Source organism: Thamnophis elegans, chromosome 13 (genome assembly GCF_009769535.1).
Source record: "Thamnophis elegans isolate rThaEle1 chromosome 13, rThaEle1.pri, whole genome shotgun sequence".
NCBI lineage: Eukaryota > Metazoa > Chordata > Lepidosauria > Squamata > Colubridae > Thamnophis > Thamnophis elegans.
The window spans coordinates 22,254,869-22,276,543 of NC_045553.1; the positions used below are offsets into that span (position 1 = coordinate 22,254,869).

At 45.2% G+C, this 21,675-nt stretch overlaps 1 protein-coding gene across 6 annotated transcripts in view; it reads left to right on the forward strand.

Moving 5' to 3' along the window:
- LOC116516948 (myoferlin-like) overlaps positions 1–21,675 on the forward strand; it is an 82,293-nt gene that overhangs the window by 24,572 nt on the left and 36,046 nt on the right. For all 6 annotated transcript variants that reach the window (XR_004256406.1, XR_004256405.1, XM_032229638.1 and 3 more), the window contains exons 17-23: positions 1,602–1,716; positions 3,466–3,568; positions 9,245–9,408; positions 10,299–10,472; positions 11,446–11,587; positions 18,530–18,607; positions 20,436–20,617. Coding sequence is in view for 4 of the 6 variants with exons in the window: in XM_032229638.1 (XP_032085529.1) it covers positions 1,602–1,716; positions 3,466–3,568; positions 9,245–9,408; positions 10,299–10,472; positions 11,446–11,587; positions 18,530–18,607; positions 20,436–20,617 (958 nt within the window). In the remaining 2 variants the exon portion in view is untranslated. The remainder of the gene's footprint in view (positions 1–1,601; positions 1,717–3,465; positions 3,569–9,244; positions 9,409–10,298; positions 10,473–11,445; positions 11,588–18,529; positions 18,608–20,435; positions 20,618–21,675) is intronic.

Consider the following 21,675-nt stretch of genomic DNA (forward strand, 5'->3'; position numbering starts at 1 on the left):
ATGGCCTTCTAAAGAGCAGTCAGGGTTTATCTCCTCTAGGACTGACCAGTTGGATGGCCTTGCAGTCCAAGGGATCCACAGGAGTCTTCTCCAGCACCAGAGTCCATTCTTTGGCACTCAGCCCTCTTTAGGGTCCAACTTTCACAGCCATCCACTGCAGCTGGGAAAACCATAGCCCTGACTATATGCACTTTTGTTAGCAACCAGGGAACAAAGGTCTGTCCTTCAGGACATGTGCTTTCCATTAAAAAAAAAACCCTGTTGTGGCCCCCCAGCTGCCAGCAGAGTTAGTGACATACTCAGACAGTGAGGAGGTTGGGGAGGAACCTGGGCCAGTCCTGGAGTCTGGGGAAAGCTCTGACGAGGGCTCTGTGTCAGAGGCAGAGAGGGGGCCAGGGCCATCTGACAGTTATCAGCTGCCTTTAGAGTTGGAGATAAAGGGGAGGGCAGAAGAACAGCTGGAGCCTGTTCCAGATGCATATATGCACAGAGCTGTCAGGAGAATGCAACAGTTAAGGAACAGGGGTTGACTCAGAAGTAAAGGCACAAGTGGACACTGAATGGCCCCTCCCATGGGGAATAATTAGGAGCAAAGGGGGAGTGTTGATTGCAGGAGACAATTAGTTTGCTTATTATTGTGAAGATTTGCTTTTTTTGAGTCCGTGCCTCACAGAGATCTCTTGCCAGGCATTCCATTTCATTCAATATTTCATTCAGTGTTGGGTTTCTGGCTGTGTGTGTTTCTTCCTCGTGCTTCCTGCTTCCTGCTTGACTTTGTGTCTCGATGACTCTGAACTTCTCTTCTTGTGAGTTCTTGTGCGTGTATTTCAGTTTGGCCTGGTGGAGTTGAAGTTTGTTTGGTGGACTTATTTGTTGGAGCAACTTTCTGTCGTTTGATGGACCATTGGCTATTGCCTTGTGGACTAATCTTGGCCTGCTTGTGGCTGGATTTATTCAGGGCAGTTCTGAAGCTGGGTGAAGGGAATTGCTGGGGTACATTAATAAACTCTCTAAAGCACACACAAAAAGGGGCGTGGTGGCTCAGTGGTTAAGACGCTGTGCTTGTCAATCAGAAAGGGTGGCAGTTCGACAGTTTTAATCCCTAGCCTTGCACCTGTTATTTGTTCGAGTTTCTGCCAACCTAGCGGTTCGAAAGCAGGTAAAAAATGCAAGTAGGAAAATAGGAACCACCTTTGCTGGGAAAGTAACAGCGTTCCGTGCACCTTCAGCTTTGAGTCATGCCAGCCACATGACCACGGAGATGTCTTTGGACAGCGCTGGCTGTTCAGCTTTGAAACAGAGATGAGCACCGCCCCCTAATATCGGGAACAACTAGCACATATATGTAAGGGGAACCTTTACCTTAAAGCACACGTGTGTCTGTGTGTGTGTGAGAGAGAGACAGACAGACAGACAGACAGACAGACAGAAAGACAGACAGACAGAGAGTGGGGCAGCACAGAGACCTTATTCCATCCCAGACAAATGGCTCTCCAGTCTTTTCTTGAAGACCTTCATTGATGGAGCACCCACAATTCTAGGAGAAAAGCTCTTCCACTGATAGCAGCCCAATCTTCCTTTTCCACTGTTCTTCTCACTAGGCTCTTGCTGGACAAAGAGACTAACCATTCCGAAGTGATTCAGGAAGTTTATGAGAACCAGAATCGACAGCCTAGCCGTCAGTGGAAACCAGCCAAGATCCCTTACAGCAATGCGGTGAGTGGCTCAGGTTGTGTTGTGGCCTGCCAGCGGCCAGCAGAGCTGGTGGCAGACTCAGACAGTGAGGAGGTTGGGGAGGAACATGGGCCAGTCCTGGAGGCTGGGGAAGGCTCTGATGAGGGCTCTGTGTCAGAGACAGAGATGGGGCCAAGGCCACCTGACAGTTATCAGCTGCCTTTGGTGTCGGAGATCAGTGGGGCAGAAGAGCAGCTGGAGCCTGTTCCCAATGTGTGCTTGTCAGAGCTGCCAGGAGAAGGGAACAGTTAAGGAACAAGGGCCGACTTGGGAGTAAAGCCACAGGTGGATGGTGAATGGCCCCTCCCATGGGGAATAAAGAGGAGCAAAAGGGGAGTGGAGTTTGCAGGAGACAATTTGTTCGCTTAATTAGGGTGAAGATTTGTTCGTGACTCTCAGCGACTCTTTGCCAAATATTTTCTTGTAGAGCATTGTGTTTGGAAGATATCGGCCTGGCAACTCTCCAACACTGATGAAGTCTGTGGTTGTAAATTCACCCCTGAAAGACTGTTTGCCGAGACTTTGCTAAATGTGAATGAGAGGAATTCTCATTAGCTTAATAAAAAGGGGTTTTGTTGGAACAAGGAATCTGTTTCGGGATTTGGTGAAGCCTGGGTCACAACAGGTTGGGACTTATAAAAGAGAAATGAAGAAGAGATAAAACAGGATTTGCTGGCAGGGACATCTCTTTGATGGCTGAAAGTGATTTTCCATTGGGGGGTGGGGACTGGAACACCCAAAATGGAGATACAAAACCTCCCAACATTTGTTTCAAGGGTGTCCTTTTTTTCAAGGTGAACTTAACTAGAAAGTCTTTAAAGCAAAAGGCTTGTAGAGTCTTAAAAAGTAGTCCCTATGGCTTCAAGGACTCAGGCATATTTCTTAGCAGCAATATGGTGGAGATTTTCTCCAACAGTTGGAAACTAACCAAAGAGAGAAGCAACCTGGAATTAAGGAGAAACTTCCTAGTAGTGAGGATATTTAACCAGTGGAAAAGCTTGCCACCAGAAATCGTGGGTGCTCTATTATTGGAGGTTTTAAAGAAGAGATTGGACAGTCACTTGTCTAAAATAGTATAGGTTCTCCTGCTTGACCAAGGGGTTGGACTAGAAGACTTCCAAGGTCCCTTCCAGCTCTGTTCTCTTCTCTTCTCTTCTCTTCTTTTCTCTTCTTCTGTTCAATTCAATTCTATAGTCTATTCTTTTTCTATTCTATTCTGATTTTCTTCTATTCTATTCTATTTTTCTATTCTAATTTTCTTCTATTCAATTCTATAGTCTATTCTTTTTCTTTTCTATTCTATATTCTATTCTATTTTTTCTATTCTATTCCATTCTATTCTATTCTATTCTATTTTTCTTCTATTTTATTCTATATTTTTTCTGTTTTTCTATTCTATTCTTTCTTCTGCTTTGTTCTTCTATTCTATTCTATTTTTCTATTGTATTTTATTCTTTCTATTCAATTCAATTCTATTCTTATAGAATGTATCTTGTCTTTTTATGTACACTGAGAGCTTCTGAACTAAAGACAAATTCCTTGTGTGTCCAATCACACTTGACCAATAGAGAATTGTAGCTTCTAGCTTCCTTAGAAGTTTCCCCAAATACTAGTGGCCAGCTTGCATACCTTGGCCTGGTTTATAAACTTCCGTGAGGTTGGATTTCAAATACATGTTTAGATCTTCCTTCCTCCCATTTCCTACTCCCTGTTGTCCCTTGCCATTCTTAGAGTGGTGATCCTACTCCCCGGAAAGAAGACATCTTGTGTCCTCCTGGATGGATCTTTGTAGAAGAATGGAAAGTGGAGTTGAACCGGGCCGTGGACGATGCTGGCAAGTATTTGGCTGCATCTATTTTATTTTATTTTATTTTATTTTATTTTATTTTATTTTATTTTATTTTAGTTAGTTAGTTAGTTAGTTAGTTAGTTAGTTAGTTAGTTAGTTAGTTAGTTAGTTTGTCAAACATGTACTAGATAATAAGTATAAGTATAAACAAGGACATGAGCACATGAAATGTATACAAATAAATGGGGACAGTAGGACAGGGACAGTAGGCACGCTGATGCACATGCATGCCCCCTTTACAGACCCCTTAGGAATGGGGGTGAGGTCCATGGTAGAGAGTTTAAGGTTGAAGCTGTGGGGGGATTGAGGATGTAACAACAGAGTCAGGTAGAGCATTCCAGGCGTTGACTACTCTGTTGCTGAAGTTGTACTTTCTGCAATCGAGTTTGGAGTAGTTTACCTTGAGTTTGTATCTATTGTCTGCCCGTGTATTATTGCAGTTGAAGCTGAAGTGGTCATTGACAGGTAGGACATTGTAGCAGATAATTTTGTGCATTTAGGTCAGACCATAGTTGGTGTAGTTCTAGGTTGTCCAGGTCCAAAATTAGCCTGGTGGCATAAGGGATTCTATTATGAGCAGAGGACTCTTCTTGTGAAATACCTCTGGATCCTCTTGATTGTATTAATGTCCAATATACAGTGGGGATTCCAGGCAGACGAGCTGTATTCAAGAATTGGTCTGGCAAAGGTTTTGTATGCCCTAGTTAGCAATAAACTGTTGCCAGAGAAGCAGCTTTGCAAAATTAGGTTAACAACTTTTAATGCCTTTTTGGCAATGCTGTTACAGTGAGCTCTGGGGCTTAGATCATTTGAGATTAGTACTCCTAGGTCTTTGACAGCCTGAGGGTCATCCATGAGGTCATATCTGTATTCGTATATAGACAGACATTTATTTGGAAAAGGCAGCACAGATATTTAACTGAAGCAATTTTAAGCTGAAAGGGGAAGGGCAAACATTAGGTAGATAAATGACTGGGAATCATCCATCGAAGCTCTGGATGGAGAATTAGCAGTTTTTTTTTTTAATCTAGTAATATACAGATTTATACTCAATGTATGAAATAGTTTCTTATAGTTTCCTCTGGGCAGGAAGATAGGGTTAAGTTTGGGGTTGGGGTTGGAGTTGGGGTTAAGGTTGGGGTTGGGTTGGGGTTAGGATTAGGGTTGGGTTGGGTTGGGGTTGGGTTGAGTTGCGGTTGGGGTTGGGTTGGGGTTGGGATTAAGGTTGCGGTTGGGATTAGGGTTAGGGTTAAGGTTGGGGGTGGGGTGGGGGTGAGGTGGGGGTGGGGGTGGGGTTTAGGTTTATTGGACATATGCCACCCTTCTCCCAAAGGACTCAGGGTTGCGTACAACATAAAAACACATATTACAAAAGTTAAAAGAAAGATTAAATAGAATATCCAAAAAAAAAAAAAATAGACATTTACAATGAATTTAGAAATTAAATTAAAATTAACAATTAAAATTAATAATTTATTTTATTCATGCCAGGCCGGCTTGCTGGAAAAGCCAACTTTTTAGGGCACACCAGAAGGACCTGAGGTCGGGAATTATGCGAAGCTCCGGGGGCAGCTCATTCCAGAGGGAAGGCGCGCCCACAGAGAAGGCTCTCCCCCTGGGGGTCGCCAGCCGACACTGCCTGGCCGACGGCACCCTGAGGAGGCCAACTCTGTGGATTTGTACTAGACGGTGGGAGGCTACCAGTGGCAGTAGGCAGTCTCGCAAGTACCCTGGCCTAAGCATGGAGCTCTTTAAAGATCATAATTAACACCTTGAATCGCACCTGCAAAACAACCAGCAACCAGTGCAGGCCGCCTAAAAGGGGTGTAACATGGGAGCACCTAGGTACCCCCATGACAACCCGCACGACCGCATTCTGGACCAGCTCTTCAAGGGCAACCCCTGTAGAGAGCATTACAGTAGTCCAGGCGAGAAAGGACAAAGTCGTGAGTGACTCTGCACAGGGCATCCTGATCCAGGAAGGGGCGCAACTGTCATACCAGGCAGACCTGGTAAAAGGCCCCCCTGGTCACAGCCGTCAGGTGTTCTTCTAAACTAAGCCACATATCCAGGAGGACTCCCAGATTGTGGGCCCTCATTGAGGGGGCTAAAATTTCTCCCCCTATCATCAAGAATGGTACAAGATGCCCAAATCGGGATGACAGGAACCACAGCCACTCAGTCTTGGAGGGATCGAGCTTGATCCTGTTCATCCCCATCCAGATCCGTACAACCTCTAGGCATCAGAACATCACGTCGAAGGCATCGCTTGGGTGGTTTGGGGTAAAGATGAAAAGTTGGGTATCATCAGCGTATTGATGATACTGTACCCCAAAACCACGGATGATCTCGCCCAGCAGTTTCATGTATATGTTGAACAGGAGGGGTGAGAGAACTGACCCCTGGGGCACCCCACAATCGACCTTGGGGTCGATCTCTGCCCTCCAGTCAACACAAACTGTGATCGATCCAACAGGTAGGAGGAGAACCACCACAAAATGGTGCCCCCCACTCCCAACCCCCTGAGTCGTCGCAGTAGGATACCATGGTCAATGGTATTGAAAGCCGCCGAGAGGTCTAATAGGACCAGGACAGAGGAACAACCCCTGTCCCAGGCCCACCAGAGATCATCAACCAATGCGACCAATGCCGTCTCTGTGCTGTATCCATGCCTGAAACCCGACTGAAATGGATCCAGATAGGCAACTTCGTCCAGGTACTGGGGAAGCTGACGTGCTGCCATGCTCTCAACAACCTTCACTACAAAGTGAAGGGGATGATAGTTGGCTAAAGAGGCTGGGTCCAGGCAAGGCTTCTTAAGAAGGTGCCTCACCACCGCCTCCTTCAAGGTGGTGGGAAAGAACCCCTCTCTCAATGAAGCGTTGGTAATCGCCGGGAGCCAGCCTCGTGTCACCTCCCAGGCCAGCCTAAACTAACCAAGAAGGACACGGGTCCAGCACACAAGTGGCAGCACTGAGTCTACCCATAAATCTGTCCATGCCCTTGGGAGTCACAGGGTCAAACTCATCCCAGATAGTTTCCACAAGATTCATCCCCATCAACTCGCCCAAATCTACCCAGTCAGAGTCCAAGCCTGTCCAAATCTGAGTGATTTTATCCTGCAGATACTGAACAAATTCCTCAGCCCTACCCTGCAAGGGGTGTTCCCCGGTTCCTTGATTAAGTAAGAAGTGGGTCACCCTAAACAGGGCGGCTGGGCAGGTATCTGCGGACGCGATAAGAACAGAAAAATGTTGCCGTTTTGCCTGCTTTTATCGCCACTAAGTAGGATTTAATATAAATTCTTACTAGTGTTCGGTCGGATTCAGAATTCTTCCGCTAGGGCTTCAGTCGAACTGTGAGCAAGGGATTCAGGAAAAGTCCCAAGCTCCATCAGAAACCTTTCAGGATCCATCAGGTGCCTGGGGCGGAACCATCTAGTCAGTTCCGCCTCCCTGCGGTGAGGGGTGGCAGTATGGAAGTCAAGACTAAGGAGGAAATGATCCGACCATGACAAGGGTTGGATAGAAATATCCCCTAAATCTAGATCACTCATCCACTGTCCAGAGATGAAAATCAGGTTGAGCATGTGTCCCCCATTATGAGTGGGGTCTCGAATTAACTGCCATCATGGAAGCCATGAACGTCCGAGTTGACTCGGATGTGTCACCAATGGAAGACAGATTGAAATCCCCCAGGACCATAAGCCTGGGGAAATCAACCGCCAATCCAGCAGCTCCGTCAGGGCTGATGAAATGTAACAGGGAGACAGGTATGTAACAAAGAGGCCCACCTGGACATCAAGGCCCCACTTCACCAAAGGGGACTCACACCTGCCTATCTGAGGCATAGTGACCTCCTGAGGTTCAAGACTTTCCCTAATAACCCCCACCACCCCCGCCCCTGCTCTGGGCTCTCAGCTGGTGAAACGGCCAGAAGCTTGGTGGGCATAATTCAATGAGGGGAACACCCCCCTCATGGCCCAACCAGGTCTCCATAATGCATGCCAAGTCCACTCTCCCTTCTTGTATGAGATTGTAAATGGGGGGAGCCTTATGTACCATGGACCTGGCATTAAGCAATACCAGCCGAAGACCCGGAACCTGTAATCCTGAGCACCCAGGAGTGCGAGAGGGGCAATGAGGGTCAGAGCACGCAATCACTCTTAAACAGCAAACCCTCATCCCCCAGACATAATTTGGTCCTAGGCCCCCACCGTATCTGTCCCTCCCACATACAGTAGAGATGGCAACCCCCACCCAATGGAATGGTTTTAATGTCTCCCCCGGAATCCCAACCCTTTCCAGAACTCCTGTCCCATACCCATTAGTTAGCTGTGGCCTGTGTCCTGGCACAATCCCCCCCCCCCAAGTCTGTCTGAGCCATCCGAATAAAAAAAAACCACCCACCCCTTAAAATTTTATTTTAAAAACCCTGTAAAAAACCCCTAAGAAGCCTCTTCTTCGCCTGCCACCTCTCAGGATCCCAAGATCCGTCATTAAGGAGGCGTCTTGATAAGCAAGAAGGCCATCCCTGGGAAAGGAGGAGTTCCCAAAGGGAGTAAAGTTCTGTCGCAGTATAATATAGAGGAGAGTGTGGCATCAACCAAAATGGAGTGACATCACAGGGAGAAGGAATGGGGAGATGACATATCCATGGGGAGGCAGCCGACAGTGTTCAAGGGGGTAGCGGGAGGCTTATGTCCATCATAGTCATAGTCAATGTTGAAGACAATATGTAAGGGTAACGGTCAGATATCAAAATTGCAGCAGGTGATAAATTGCGGGTTGGTGAAATGGCCAATAATGGCGGGGTGAGGACAGCAGAGGCAGCAGTGGCTGCTCCAACAACTGAGCTCCATCCATGTCAGCCACACTCATAACTGTCGCCGGGGCCGCGCTCCATTAACCCAGTCCATAGTGTCACAAGGAGAGGGGCCAAATGGCACAGTACGGTGGCCCAGGCAACGGCGGTGATAGCGGGGGGGCACAACACAGGAGCCCCTCCACTCCAACCCCACCCACGCCAACTACCAAAGCCACCTTTCACTGGCATCAATGCCTATGCCAGCCGCCTCAAGCCACTCCCCCGCTAATCTAGTCTATCACGTCCATAAGCAGGGGGGAGCAACCGGGATAATACCATGGTGTGGGCAGTGGCAGCGACGGTGGCAGAAACCCCAGATAGGGAGCCCCGACGATGACAACCACCACACCCACGCCGGCAGCAGAAAAACACTCTCCATTCACCGCCAACCGCCCCGTTTCACTCAACATTCCGGCTACAAGGCAGGAAATTGCAGCTCAAGGGTATCCCCCGAGGTCCCAGGAAGTTCCCATAGCTGGACCTGGAACCAACGTTGGGATAGGGTACCCCCTGCATACCCCAAGAAGGAAAATCATCTCCCCAAAGTTCTCCTCAAATGCGACAGGACACCAACTTGGACATGCGCAGTAGGTAGACACCTACTTAAGGTTGGGGTTGGGGTTAGGGTTAATGTTGGGGTTGGGTGGGGTGGGGTTGGGGTTGGGGTTGGGAGTTGTGGTTAGGGTAATTGACAGTCATAAGTGGTCTGTAAACGGCAGAATTTGAAGGGAAGCATTGCTGCACTGTGCTTTCCTCATCTGTCCATGGGCCTCATGGCACCTCTTTCCTCCTCAGGGTGGGAGTATGGTATTGTCATCCCTCCTGCTGAGTTTCCGCACTTCTGGAACGCTGCTGAGAAGACCTACCACACGCACCGGCGGCGACGTTGGCTCAGGAAGCGTTTCCGGAACCTTGGCAGGGAGACTCAACAAAACCAGATGGCCGCTTTCCTCCAGCTGGTACTGAATCTTACTCGGGGAGTGGGCACCAGAAGAAAATCAGCGATGAATGAAGGGGGAACTTTGAAAGGGAAGACACTTTACCAGGCCTGTGGAAGATGGCTAGTGCTGAGGGCAGGCTGGCCCCGGGTGCAACCAAGGAAACTACACAGGAAACACTGAATTAAGCTTAGCATGAAGTTATTCTATCAAGGAGATGCTTCCATTACGTCACCGTCATAATTTATTAAATCTTATTTATTTTATTGATATCCCGCCTTTATTATATTTACAAATAACTCAAGGCAGAGAACATATCCAAAAAACCTTCTCACAACAACCCAGGTGGTAGGTTGGACTAAGAGGGAGGGACTAGCCCAGCAGGCTTTCAAGACTAAGGCAGGACTAGAATGCAGAGTTTCCTGGTGATTGGACCAAAGTCACCCAGCTGGCTTTCATAACTTGAACTGATGGTCTTCCGCTATCTATCCTGGTGCCATAAACCACTAGACCAAAGTATCTGCTTGATTTTTTATGATTCTGGGACACAGTCTGGTATAGTGGTGAAGGTGCTGGCTTAGAAAGCAGAAGATGGTGAGCTCTAATTCCACTTTAGACCTAACAACCTGCCGGATGAGTTTGGCCCAGTTCCTCTCTCTCAACTCAACCCACCTCACAGGATTGTTGTTGTGGGGAAAAGAGGAGGAGGAAAGAGCACGACATATGTTCCCCATCTTCTTTCTAAAATAAATGAAGATAAAAGTAGGGTGCCCATAAATAAATAAATTATAACTCTGATCCTTTGTCTCTCTATTGTCATAACCACTCTGGGGTTACCAGCTTGAGAAAGGCTAAATTCTGACTAAAATTAGACTTCATAATTGGTAAATTTCTCCCTGTGGTTCATGCAGCACTCGGAGGTTAAACCAAAAGTGGAGGTCTGGGAATATGCTCCTCTCTACGGCTGGAGGTTCCACCTCCAGAGACAACCAGAAGATGTTTTCCGGCGACGCTGTTGGCGCAGGAAGCTCACTCCGGTGGCACCCAGCCTTGTGGCACCCATTTTCTACTTGGAAGGCTCCTTGGTAAGAGAAGGCATAACCAGCGTTCTCCAGATCAGGGGTCCCCAACCTTTCGGACCTCAGGGACCACTAAATTCATAATGTTAAATCCCATGGACCACTAATATTCTGTCTAATGACTGGCTGGGTGGGCATAGTTACATGGCCATGTGACTGGGTGGGTGTGGCCAACTCCATGTCACTCACATTGAGGGGCACCTCACCAGCCTCTACTTGTCTCTACCCTCCCAGCCACTCCTCGACTGCCTGCCTGGGCACCTTAGGGCCCCAGCAGGAAGCAGATGTTGAGGCTAAGTAGCCACCAAGAGAAAGAGTTGGCAAAACAGCTGGCTCAGTTCAAATTGGATCTGACTGAGAAGGAGGCTCAGTAGAAGTGCCTCACTGAGGACTATGAACATAGGTTTTCCAAACAGAGGGAAGACCTGCGGGAGTGCAAGGCCAGGTACCACTGCCTGGAGGCTCAGTGGGATGGTCAGCCAGTTCCAGGCCATGATGCAGTCCCACTGGAACGAGGCCCTCCGGCTCTTTGCCACCAGCAGCACTTCCCTCCAGCCTTCGCCCAAAGCCCCGCACCAGGAGGCCGAAGCAGACCCCAAGTCAGAATTTCTGCCCCCTCCAACTTGCACAAAAAGACCCCGAAGGGGGAGATTCTCTGCAGCAACACAAACGTTCATTGCACGTATCCATCCTGCAGTTTGAGGACCCCTGATTTAGTGCAATATAAAAAAGGCAAATAATTTTTCTGAGGACCACCAACATTTTCTCGCAGACTACCAGTGGTCCATGGACCACCAGTGGGTGACCGCTGCTCCAGAGGGTGGGGGTCAAAAAGAGCCGTGATTAAAAGGGGATGGAGCTCAATTACATGGTAGCGACCTCCATCTTCATGTCCTGGGGATGTCCCTGCCAAAAAGAGAAGCCAAATTCAAACTTTTGCTTTCTCAAAGTTGCTTTACGAATATCTCCTTTATTTCAGGGCGTGGAGATTGGTGGCCAACTGAAAAAGAACAAAACTGAAGCAGGAAAGAAAGATGAAAAAGAGGAGATCGAAGTAGAACCCCCGGCTTCCCAAGGCCTTTTGAAGATGAACACCCCTCTTCTCTTCTGCGTCTTCAAGAGTGAGTTCCCAGAAGCATCTTTCTCCAGTTGAGGTTCTTCAGATGGAGTTGGCCTTCACACATTAAAAGATCCAACCAGTAATGTTAGGGAAGATTGGCTCATGCAAGGACAGCCATAAAGGGTGTTCAATTTATCCAGTTTATCTTTCTGAAAACCATCCAACCAGTGGTGAAATCTAATATTTTTTGCCACCAGTTCTGTGGGCGTGGCTTGGTGGGGAGTATCATGTGACTGGGTGGGTATGGCCAACTTTTTTTCACTTTTTAAAGCATTTTTTTCCTGCCAGATCGGGCGAATAGGCAGGAGAAAATGCTTTAAAAAGCAGGAAAAAAGCTTCCTTGAAAGAAAAAACCCCGATTTTTACTATCGGTTTGCAGAACCGACAATTGTCCCTACCGGTTCAGCAGAACTGGGCTGAACTGGGAGGATTTCACCCCTGCATCCAACTTCGTGTCATCAGCAAATTGGATGAGTTCCTCTTGTCTATTCCTTCATCTAAATTGTTTGTGAAGATATTGAAGAGTACTGGGTCTAAGGTTCTGTAAAAATTATCAGTCATCCACGTCCTGGTTGTCCCAAAGTTGCTTTTTCAGGAGACAACTGGACTTTCTTGTTTTTTCTTTGGAAGATGTTTCACTTCTCATCCAAGAAGCTTCTTCAGCTCTGACAGGATAGTGGGGAATGGAAAGATTTATAGGAGACAAAGGATTTATATAATGAGAAGTGAAACATCTTCCAAAGAAAAAACAAGAAAGTCCAGTAGCCTCCTGAAAAAGCACCTTTGGAACAACCAGGACCTGGATGACGGAGAATGTCTAGACTTTTAACTATACAATTTGGGATGAAGACCCTTTGAGTGGTGTGGGAGAAGGAATAGATTTCCAAAGGGAAAATTGCAGACTATAGAAACCATTTGCACCACTCAGGTGACCCTGAGGACACTGATGAAGGTCCAAGTGCTTTAACAATCTTCTAAAAGGCTGCAAATGACCAGTTGCCTGCAAGGAGTATCAATCCTTCCATTCTCCACTATCTTGTCAGAGCTGAAGAAGATTCTTGGGTGAAAAGTGAAACATCTTCAAAAGAAAAAGTCCAGTTTCCTCCTGAAAAAGCACCTTTGGGACTACTGGGCCTAAGACAGAAGCTTGGGGTAGCCCATTGCTTACTTCCATCCATGTAGACATAGTTCCATTGAGGACTACACATTGGGTACAGTTGGTCAGCCAGTTATTAATCCATCAGCCAGTTATTAATCCATCCATCCCACATTTTTCTAACTTACCAAGAAATAGGCTGTGGAACTCTATTCTGTCAAATGCCTTACTGAAATCCCAACTATAGGTAGTCCTCGATTTACGATCACAAATGAGCCCAGAATTTATGCCGCTAAGTGGGAAATGAGTTGAGTTTTGCCCCATTTTACAACATCTCTTTCCATGTTAGTTAAGTGAATCATTGCAGCTGTTAAATTAGTAATACAGTTGCTAAGTGAATCTAGCTTCCCCATGGACTTTTGCTTGTTAGAAGGTCGGAAAAAGGGGATCACACGATCCTGGGACCCTGCAACCGTCATAGATATGAATCACTTGCCAAGCATTTGAATTTTAATCATGTGACCATGGGGATGTTGCAAGGGTCCTAACTGTGAAAAACAGTCATAAGTCACTATTTTCTTTTTTTAAAAACAATTTTTATTTGTTTTTGAACAAGGACAAACATAAAAATAAAAGTAAAAAACCATCTTCCATTACAAATTGTAGAAAATATGTCAGTTGGTTACAGTATTTCCATGCGTCTCTTCCAGAGTGACCACCTGCTTTTCATATCAAATCGCATATTTTAAATTCACCTATATTTATGTATATCACAATTAATATATCTCAACTTTAATTTGACTATAATTGTTTTTACATCCTTTTATATATAATATTCAAAATCTAGAATAGGATTATATGATAACATTCCATTATATCATCCTAAGATCACCCAATCACAATACATCTTTATAACATATTCTAGATAAAACTTTTAAACCTCCTCTCATAATCTCCATGTGTTATTTATATAAAATTTCATATTATCAAATTAATATATCTATATGTATTGTTATCATTATTAATCATTATTTAACTGTAGCTATTGTCGCTTCATTTTATACATACTACTAGTAAACTAAATTTAGCTTAATTTTTTATTATACATTTTCATTGCATCAACCTGTATTTTTCCAGTAATAGTACGGTCTTATATCTCTTGCCATTTGTAGCATTAATGTTCTAGTTACTTTCTTAATAAATCTTGTATAAACCTCCCTTGGCAACATGCTGTTCCTTTCGTATCTTACAAAAGCTTGAAATCCAACATCTGTTCTTTCCATCAGCTTATCTTTGGTTATTGCTAGTGCTTCTGTCAAGATTTCTCTCCTTATCTCTGTCAATTTTTCTCTCTTTTCTTCTTCTGTGCTTTGAAGTTTGGGGTAGAGTTCTAATCCATCCATCTCCCTTTTCCATATTCCACTCTTGCCATTACCAACCACGCTCACTTTATTGTCAGTATCCACAGTTTTCTTATCTCTTTGCTCATTTTTTTCCATCTTTTGAACTCTGTCCTCCACTTTCTTCATTTGGTAAACATCCTCAGTTTCTCCATCAGATTTTTCTGTTTTGTATTCCATATTCTCCAATCTCTTTTCAATTCTCTCTGTCACAACTAATAGATTTTGAATTTCAAACATAATCATTTGCAATGTTACAGCTTCTTTTTCCTGCTGGGCCTTTCTTTCAATTTTGCAAATACTGCCACTATAGGGTTCAAGGCTATTTTAAGAAACTTCAAATAGGTTCATTTATTATCTTTCAAGTCAAAATGTTGTCTTCCTCCAATAGCTAGTGATAGAACTTCCAAAAGGCACCTGCATAAACAACTTGTGCTCTTCCTACTATCATTGTCAGTAAACAAGCTGAAAGAACCTTGATCACTCAAGTGATCAAAGAGAAAGAAGAAAAAACAATGTATTCAGCCTCCAGCCTCTAAGTGGCAAGGTAACTGCTTTTCCTCCTGTTGTTACAACCCTCTTTATAATCCTTCTTATTATCTTCTTTATATTCCAAACTTAAGAAAGAAAAAAACCCTTAAATGGAGATCAAAAACAATTTTAATCCATGTGTGAAAGCAAAAGTGAAAAAAGAAGAAGAAAGAATTAATCCATTCAGTTTAAAAAATAGGGAGCCCCTGCAAAAGTTCCATCCAGGATAACACACTAAATTCAATGCAGATCAATCTCGCCGCCTACGGTCTTCTGTCTTCAATCTTAACTTAACTTAATTTTTTTCTTAGGTAGTCTCTTCCTCTAATAATACAATTTTCTTACCAATTCGACACACTTTCCTCTTTCTGCTTTCTTCCTGTTCCAGAGCTGTCCCAACTTCAGCAGCCTCATTAGCTGCGTTTCTGTTGCCAGAAAAAAAAGGCTATTCCTGAATTTTAATTTAATTTAATTAATTTAATTTAATTTATTAGATTTATAGGCCGCCTGTCAGCTGCAACTTCATTTAATAATCAGGAAAGAAGCCACTCAACTCCATTTGTTTGAAATCAAGTGTACTTTTACTAATTATAAACGAACAGTAGCAAAGCTAAGCTGATTCTGGTTAATTAGGCGCGAAAAGCGAATAATATCATGTATAATTCAATCCCCTCCCCTTGGCACCCCAGTCCATAGTCCAATTATAATGCACCCAACTGTCAGGTGGGAGATAACTTCAAAAGTCATCACCAGGATGGAATGCTGGACAGTTAACCTTGGCGGGAAACTCCCTTCCTCCACATGCACAGTAAGATGGTCAGGTCAGCGTCTAGAATCTTCCTCCAGCACATCATAATTCCCCTCCCAAATACCATGCCCCCCTCCCTGTTTCAATGGCAGCCGAAGCAGCAGCAAAGCAGAGGCTGACACCGCCCAATCCCAGAGGACTCCGGGTAGCTTACACAGAACAAGAAAAGAAAAACAAACAAAATAAAAATAAAGATTAAAATTCTCCAACACACATACATTCAAATTGGGGCTGGACCCTACATAATAAGGTCAACAGCCCCAGGCCTGCCGGAACAGCCAGGTTTTAACAGCTTTTCTGAAGGCCATGAGGGTGGGCAAGGTCCGGACCTCTGGGGGTAGCTGATTCCACAGGGTCAGAGCGGCCACAGAGAAGGCCCTCCTCCGAGGCCCCACCAGCCGACACTGTCCGGCTGACGGCGTCCTAAGGAGGCCCACCCTGTGGGATCTTATTGGCCGTTGGGAGGTATGCGGCAGTAGGCGGTCTCGTAAATACGCTGGTCCTGAGCCATGTAGGGCTTTAAAGGTAATGACCAACACCTTGAATTGCATCCGGAGACCAATTGGCAGCCAGTGCAGCTCGCAGAGGATAGGTGTAATATGGGTGTATCTCGGTATACCCAATATTGCTTGCGTGGCTGCATTCTGGACTAGCTGTAGTCTCCAAACGCTTTTCAGGGGTAGCCCCATGTAGAGCGTATTGCAATAATCCAGCCTTGGGGAGACAAAGGCATGAGTGACTGTTTGAAGTGCACCCCGGTCCAAGTAGGGCCGCAATTGATGCACCAGGCGAACCTGGGCAAAGGCCCCCCTGGTCACAGCCAACAAGTGGTGTTCCAGTTTCAGCTGTGGATCCAGGAGGACCCCCAAATTGCGGGCCCTCTCTGTGGGGTGTAAGTTTTCACCCCCCAGGATCAAGGCTGGACTGTCTGAACTGTCCTTCGGGGGCAGCATCCACAGCCACTCGGTCTTGTCGGGATTGAGTATGAGTTTTTTTACCCCCATCCAGATCCTGACAGCTTCCAGGCATCGGCATATCACGTCTGCTGCTACACTGAGTTGGCATGGGGCAGATAGCTACAGTTGCGTATCATCTGCATATTAATGGTACTTTATCCCGTGCCGTCGTATGATCTCACCCAGCGGTTTCATGTAGATGTTGAATAGGAGGGGGGACAGGACTGAACCCTGTGGCACCCCACAAGTGAGGGGCCTAGGGGTCGACTTCTGTCCCCCAACCAACACTGACTGCGACCTACCGGAGAGGTAGGAGGAGAACCACCATAGAACAGTGTCTCTCACTCCCACCTCCTCCAGACGTCGCAGAAGGATACCATGGTCGATGGTATCGAAAGCCGCTGAGAGGTCAAGAAGCATCAGGATAGAGGAGTGCCCTCTATCCCTAGCCCACCAGAGATCATCGGTCAGAGAGACCAAAGCGGTTTCTGTGCTGTACCCAGGCCTGATACCAGACTGAAAGGAATCCAGATAATCCGCTTCATTCAAGGTCCGTCAGAGCTGAAGCGCCACCACCTTCTCAACAACCTTCCCCCAAAAAGGGAGGTTGGAGACCGGACGGTAGTTTTTCAGGACGGCTGGATCCAGGGAAGGCTTCTTGAGGAGGGGCCTCACCACCACTTCCTTTAATGGTTGCGGGAAAGACCCCTCCTGCAAAGAAGCATTGGTGATCGCCTGGAGCCAGCCGCATGTCACCTCCCTGCTGGTCGAAACTAGGCAGGAGGGGCACGGGTCCAGTAAACAGGTGGAGGCGCTCATCAAGGGACTTTTCGGTGTCCCTGAGATCAGCAGGAGGTTCCCCTCTCAATCACCATCTCTACAGGACGGTTTAGGTCCAAATGGACCGTCCAACAACAGAAATATTGACATGTTGTGCCGTCGCAACGTCAGCTCTCTTTCCCCCATAAGTCACTTATCAGCAATGTTGTAGCTTCAGTCACTAAATGAACTGTTGTAAGTCAAGGACTATGTGTATAAACATATATATATATACCTGTATTAATTAATCATAGACCATTCAGAATATATAGCGGGGGGTGGGACACTTGAGAGTTAACAAGGTTGTGCTACATAGTGCAAAGCTATTACAAAATCTAATTGTTTTGCTTCTTGTTTATGCCATTAGCATGAACCTAAAATGCTAAGATTTAGTTTTGCATTTACTGACAGTAAACAAAGCACAGGATTGACTGCGAACAGATATTACCTAATGGAGCACCTAATAAATCACTGGTTTGGTGTTAAAACCTGACTCGATAATTATGAACCGATTAGGGCATCTTTAGGAAAACTGACACAAAGATTGCATTTGCACAATATTGGAAAATTGAGAATCCGATGAGGATGTAATTCAAAAAATATTAGACCTTGCAGAGATGGATAGATTGACTTTAAAAATTACAGACAAAGAAGACACAGAATTTTACTTAACATGGAATAGATTTTATGAGTGGTTAGAGATAAAAGGTAGAAATTAGATGAAGAAAGATTATTGCTATTTATGAATTAAATATAAAGATGGTTTATGTTTATAAATATGCCAATATAATTAACAGAATTATTAATAAGCTTATTGTCAGGCCTGCAGTCATCTTTTCTGTTGGATCTTTGGCCTGCCACATTTTCTATTATTCTACTATGCATTTTCTATTGTGGGAAAATGGGAGGGGGAATTGTACGGAGTTAGATGCTATGTAGCCATAAGAAAATCCTTTCTAGAAAGCCAAGGTCATTGCACCTCTGCACCTGACCGGAACTGGATGGGTGGAATTGCCAGCATGGCAGTGGAAGATTGGACCATGTGATGGACTGGTGGGCATGGGGGCAAGATCTTAAACTTTCAACTGGGTGGAGAAAATAGGGAAGCTTTCAGATTCAGGTTTTCTCAGATGTGCCAACATGACTCTCTTAATAAATTTGAACTTTGAGGAAAGTTCAAGCTATTGAAGCTATTTGGAACCCTGCCATTGATATAAAGAGAAACTGAGCCAAAATTATTCTGTTATATTATTACTATTGTTACTAGTATATGTATTAACATTTTCTTTTGTTCTCTCTTTGTTTTCCTTTTGTAAATGATACAACCTGACAGGTCCAGTGTACTTCCAGTTGCGCTGCTACATGTACCAAGCCAGGGATCTCCTGCAAAGCATTGTGAAAGGGACCGCAGGTGAGTAGTACAAAAGAGATGCTTCCTACACACCCAGCCAAGATAAAATTAGTTCGCCCTTGCTCTTCTCTTTGACTATTGTGAACATCCCTATTCATTTACTCAGTGGCGTACAAAGGCACATGTATTGTTCTTCCTTTGAAGTTGGGAGGAAGTGGTGGCTTCTAGATTCCTCCCCATGTGCTGGGATTAAGTTAATTTGGCTTAATGCAGCTTTTCTCTGTATCTCCATCTTCCCTATGGAAATGATAGTCCTTTCCATGGGGAATTATCTAGACCAGAAGATGGAACAGAAAGGGAATTAAATTCAGTGCAATGTGACTATCCAAATCTGTTCTAACCCCGCCCCCCCCTCTTCATACACCAAAGCACACCGAGACAAAGATACTTCAAGGATTTATTAACACAGACTAGACCTTGGCAGCAATCCAGCACCGACCAGACCTTGGCAGCAATCCAGCCTGCCAAGATAGCCATGATAGCTTCTCCAGCTCTAGTAAATACGTTGATTCCTGCGAGGAGCTTGTGGAAAGCCATTCCTTTTATAGTCTTGAGAGGAGCCTAATTACCACCAGCTGAGTTCAATTATCTCCTGTAACTGCATAACTGTTCTTTACGCCTATTAGCCCTCCGTTGCCGGGCATCCAGGACCAACTCCCTTGTCTCCTCCCCACTGCTCCAATGCATGACATCAGGATCACACTCCCTTGTCTCCTCCCCACTTCTCCAAGGTTTGACTTTGGGAGCACACTCCCTTTGGCTCTCACCACTGCTCCAGGCCTCAGGTGCCTCCTGGTGGCCAACCAGCCTCTCTGCGCCCTGCTCAGAGTTGGAACCCTGTCCAGGGTCCTCCACATCTTCCAGAGCCGACTCATAGGGCCCCTTGCTGTCGGAGTCTGATGGCAACTCCAACAGCTCCTGCTGGGCCACAACACAAATCTATATTGTTGGACAGTCCTGAAACCAGGGGTAGGATATTGAACTGGTAAGGTAAACAGGATACTTGAAGAACAGTTTTTATCCATGTGCTGTCAGGTTCCTCAATGTGAAATAACATCATAGCTAAGTAATACGATGGACTTGAAGGATTGGAGCGTAACATGTAACATGTTCACATTGGTGTAATGGTACTGGGTGTCTGTTAATATGATTTATTGGGTTAGGGATATTTTTTCTTTTGTCTTCACTGTGAGTTGTATTGTGTTGTAGATTAAATAAGAAACATGGGAGGATCAAATGTGCATAGTATGTACGAAAGCTGTGTAAAATATGGATATGGATATACGTAGTTATATAAGATATATGTATTGATAAAGGAAACACCGTGGAAATGTAAAAAATGCAAAATGTGCTGCAAAGAAGATATGATTGTATAAATAAAATATTTAAAAAAGAAGAAGAAGCTTCTTCAGCTCTGACTGGATGGTGGGAGAAGTCAGAGCTGAAGGAGCTTCTTGGATGAGAAGTAAAACCTCTTCAAAGAAAAAATAAGAAAGTCCAGTTGCCTCCTGAAAAAGACACCTTTGCGACAACCATGAGAGTGGTGAAATCTAATTTTTTTCACCACCGATTTTGTGGGCGTAGCTTGGTGGGGGGAGGGTCATGTGACTGGGTGGGCATGGCCAACTTTTTCTCACTTTTAAAGGCATTTTTTACTGCCAATTCAAGCCAAACTGGGAGGATTTCACCCCTGAACCATGACCTGGATGACTGAGAATTTCTACACACTTTGCCACCTTGAGTTATTAGTAAAACAAAAAATAATAGTAAAAGCAGGGTACAAATTAAATAATAAGCAAAATGAAGTGAGGTTTTGTGTCTCTGACAGATCCTGTGGCCCATGTCTCTTTCCTTCATATGAGCCACTGCACCCACATTATCAATGGCACGCTGCACCCATGCTGGGATGAGACCCTTCTCTTTGAAGACATTTTGATTTATGGAGAGCCTCATGGGACGGCGGAGGATACCCCCATAGTGGCAGTGGAGATCTTTGACTATGATTCAAGTGTATGTATGGGGGACTTCTCCATGGTTCATGAGAAGTGAGGTTCTCACGGGAGGTATTAATAGCACTCTCTAAAGCCTTAGTAAGATCACACCTGCATCCAGTTTTGCTTGCCACACTATAAACAAGATGTTGAGACTCTAGAAAGAATGCAGAGAAGAGCAACCAGGATGATGAGGGGACTGGAGCCTGAAACATATGACAGACAGTTGCAGGAACTGGGCATGGCTAGTCTAGTGAAGAGAAGGACCAGGAGAGACATGATAGCACTCTTCCAATATTTGAGGGGCTGCCACAGAGAGGAAGAGGGGGTCAAGCTATTTTCCAAAGCACCCGAAGGCCAGACAAGGAATAATGGTTTGAAATGGAACAAGGAGAGATTCAATCTAGAAATATGGAGGCATTTTCTGACAGTGGAAACAATCAACTGATGGAACAGAAGTTGCCTTCGGAAGTTGTGAGAGCTTCATCACTGGAAGCTTTCAAGAAGAGACTGGACTGCCATTTGTCAGAAATGCTGTAGGTTGTCCTGCTTGGGGGGGGGGGGGAGGTGGACTACAAGATCCCTTCCAACTTTGTCAATCTGTTAAGTAAGCATCAGAATAAGTCACAGTTTCCTGACCCTATAGAGATTCAGTCCTTGTCCTCGTGGCATTTTGCTATTTTGGCTTACAGTAATTTCCAAACATTGTGCCTGCTCATTTCTTCAGTTGTCCAACCTACCCTGAGTGTATCAGAGTATATACTGGATGATGAGGCCCATGTAATTCAACCACATTGTTTAAGTCAGAGTAAATTTTATGCATTGTACACAGATGACTTACTCTCTGGAGACAAATACTGTGGGGATAAGACACCCCTAACATCCCTTGCGGGGGGAGGTGTTCTGTTAAGATACCGCCTGTTGTGCCTTCAAATGGCTTCTACTTAGTGCTGTAAAATGGCTTCTACTGTACAGCACAGTGGAATTGCCATGATAATGGTTTCACAATAATCCATAGGGGGGCTCCCTCTGGTAAGGGGGACAAGACATTTTCCACCTATGAATAAATAGTATTCA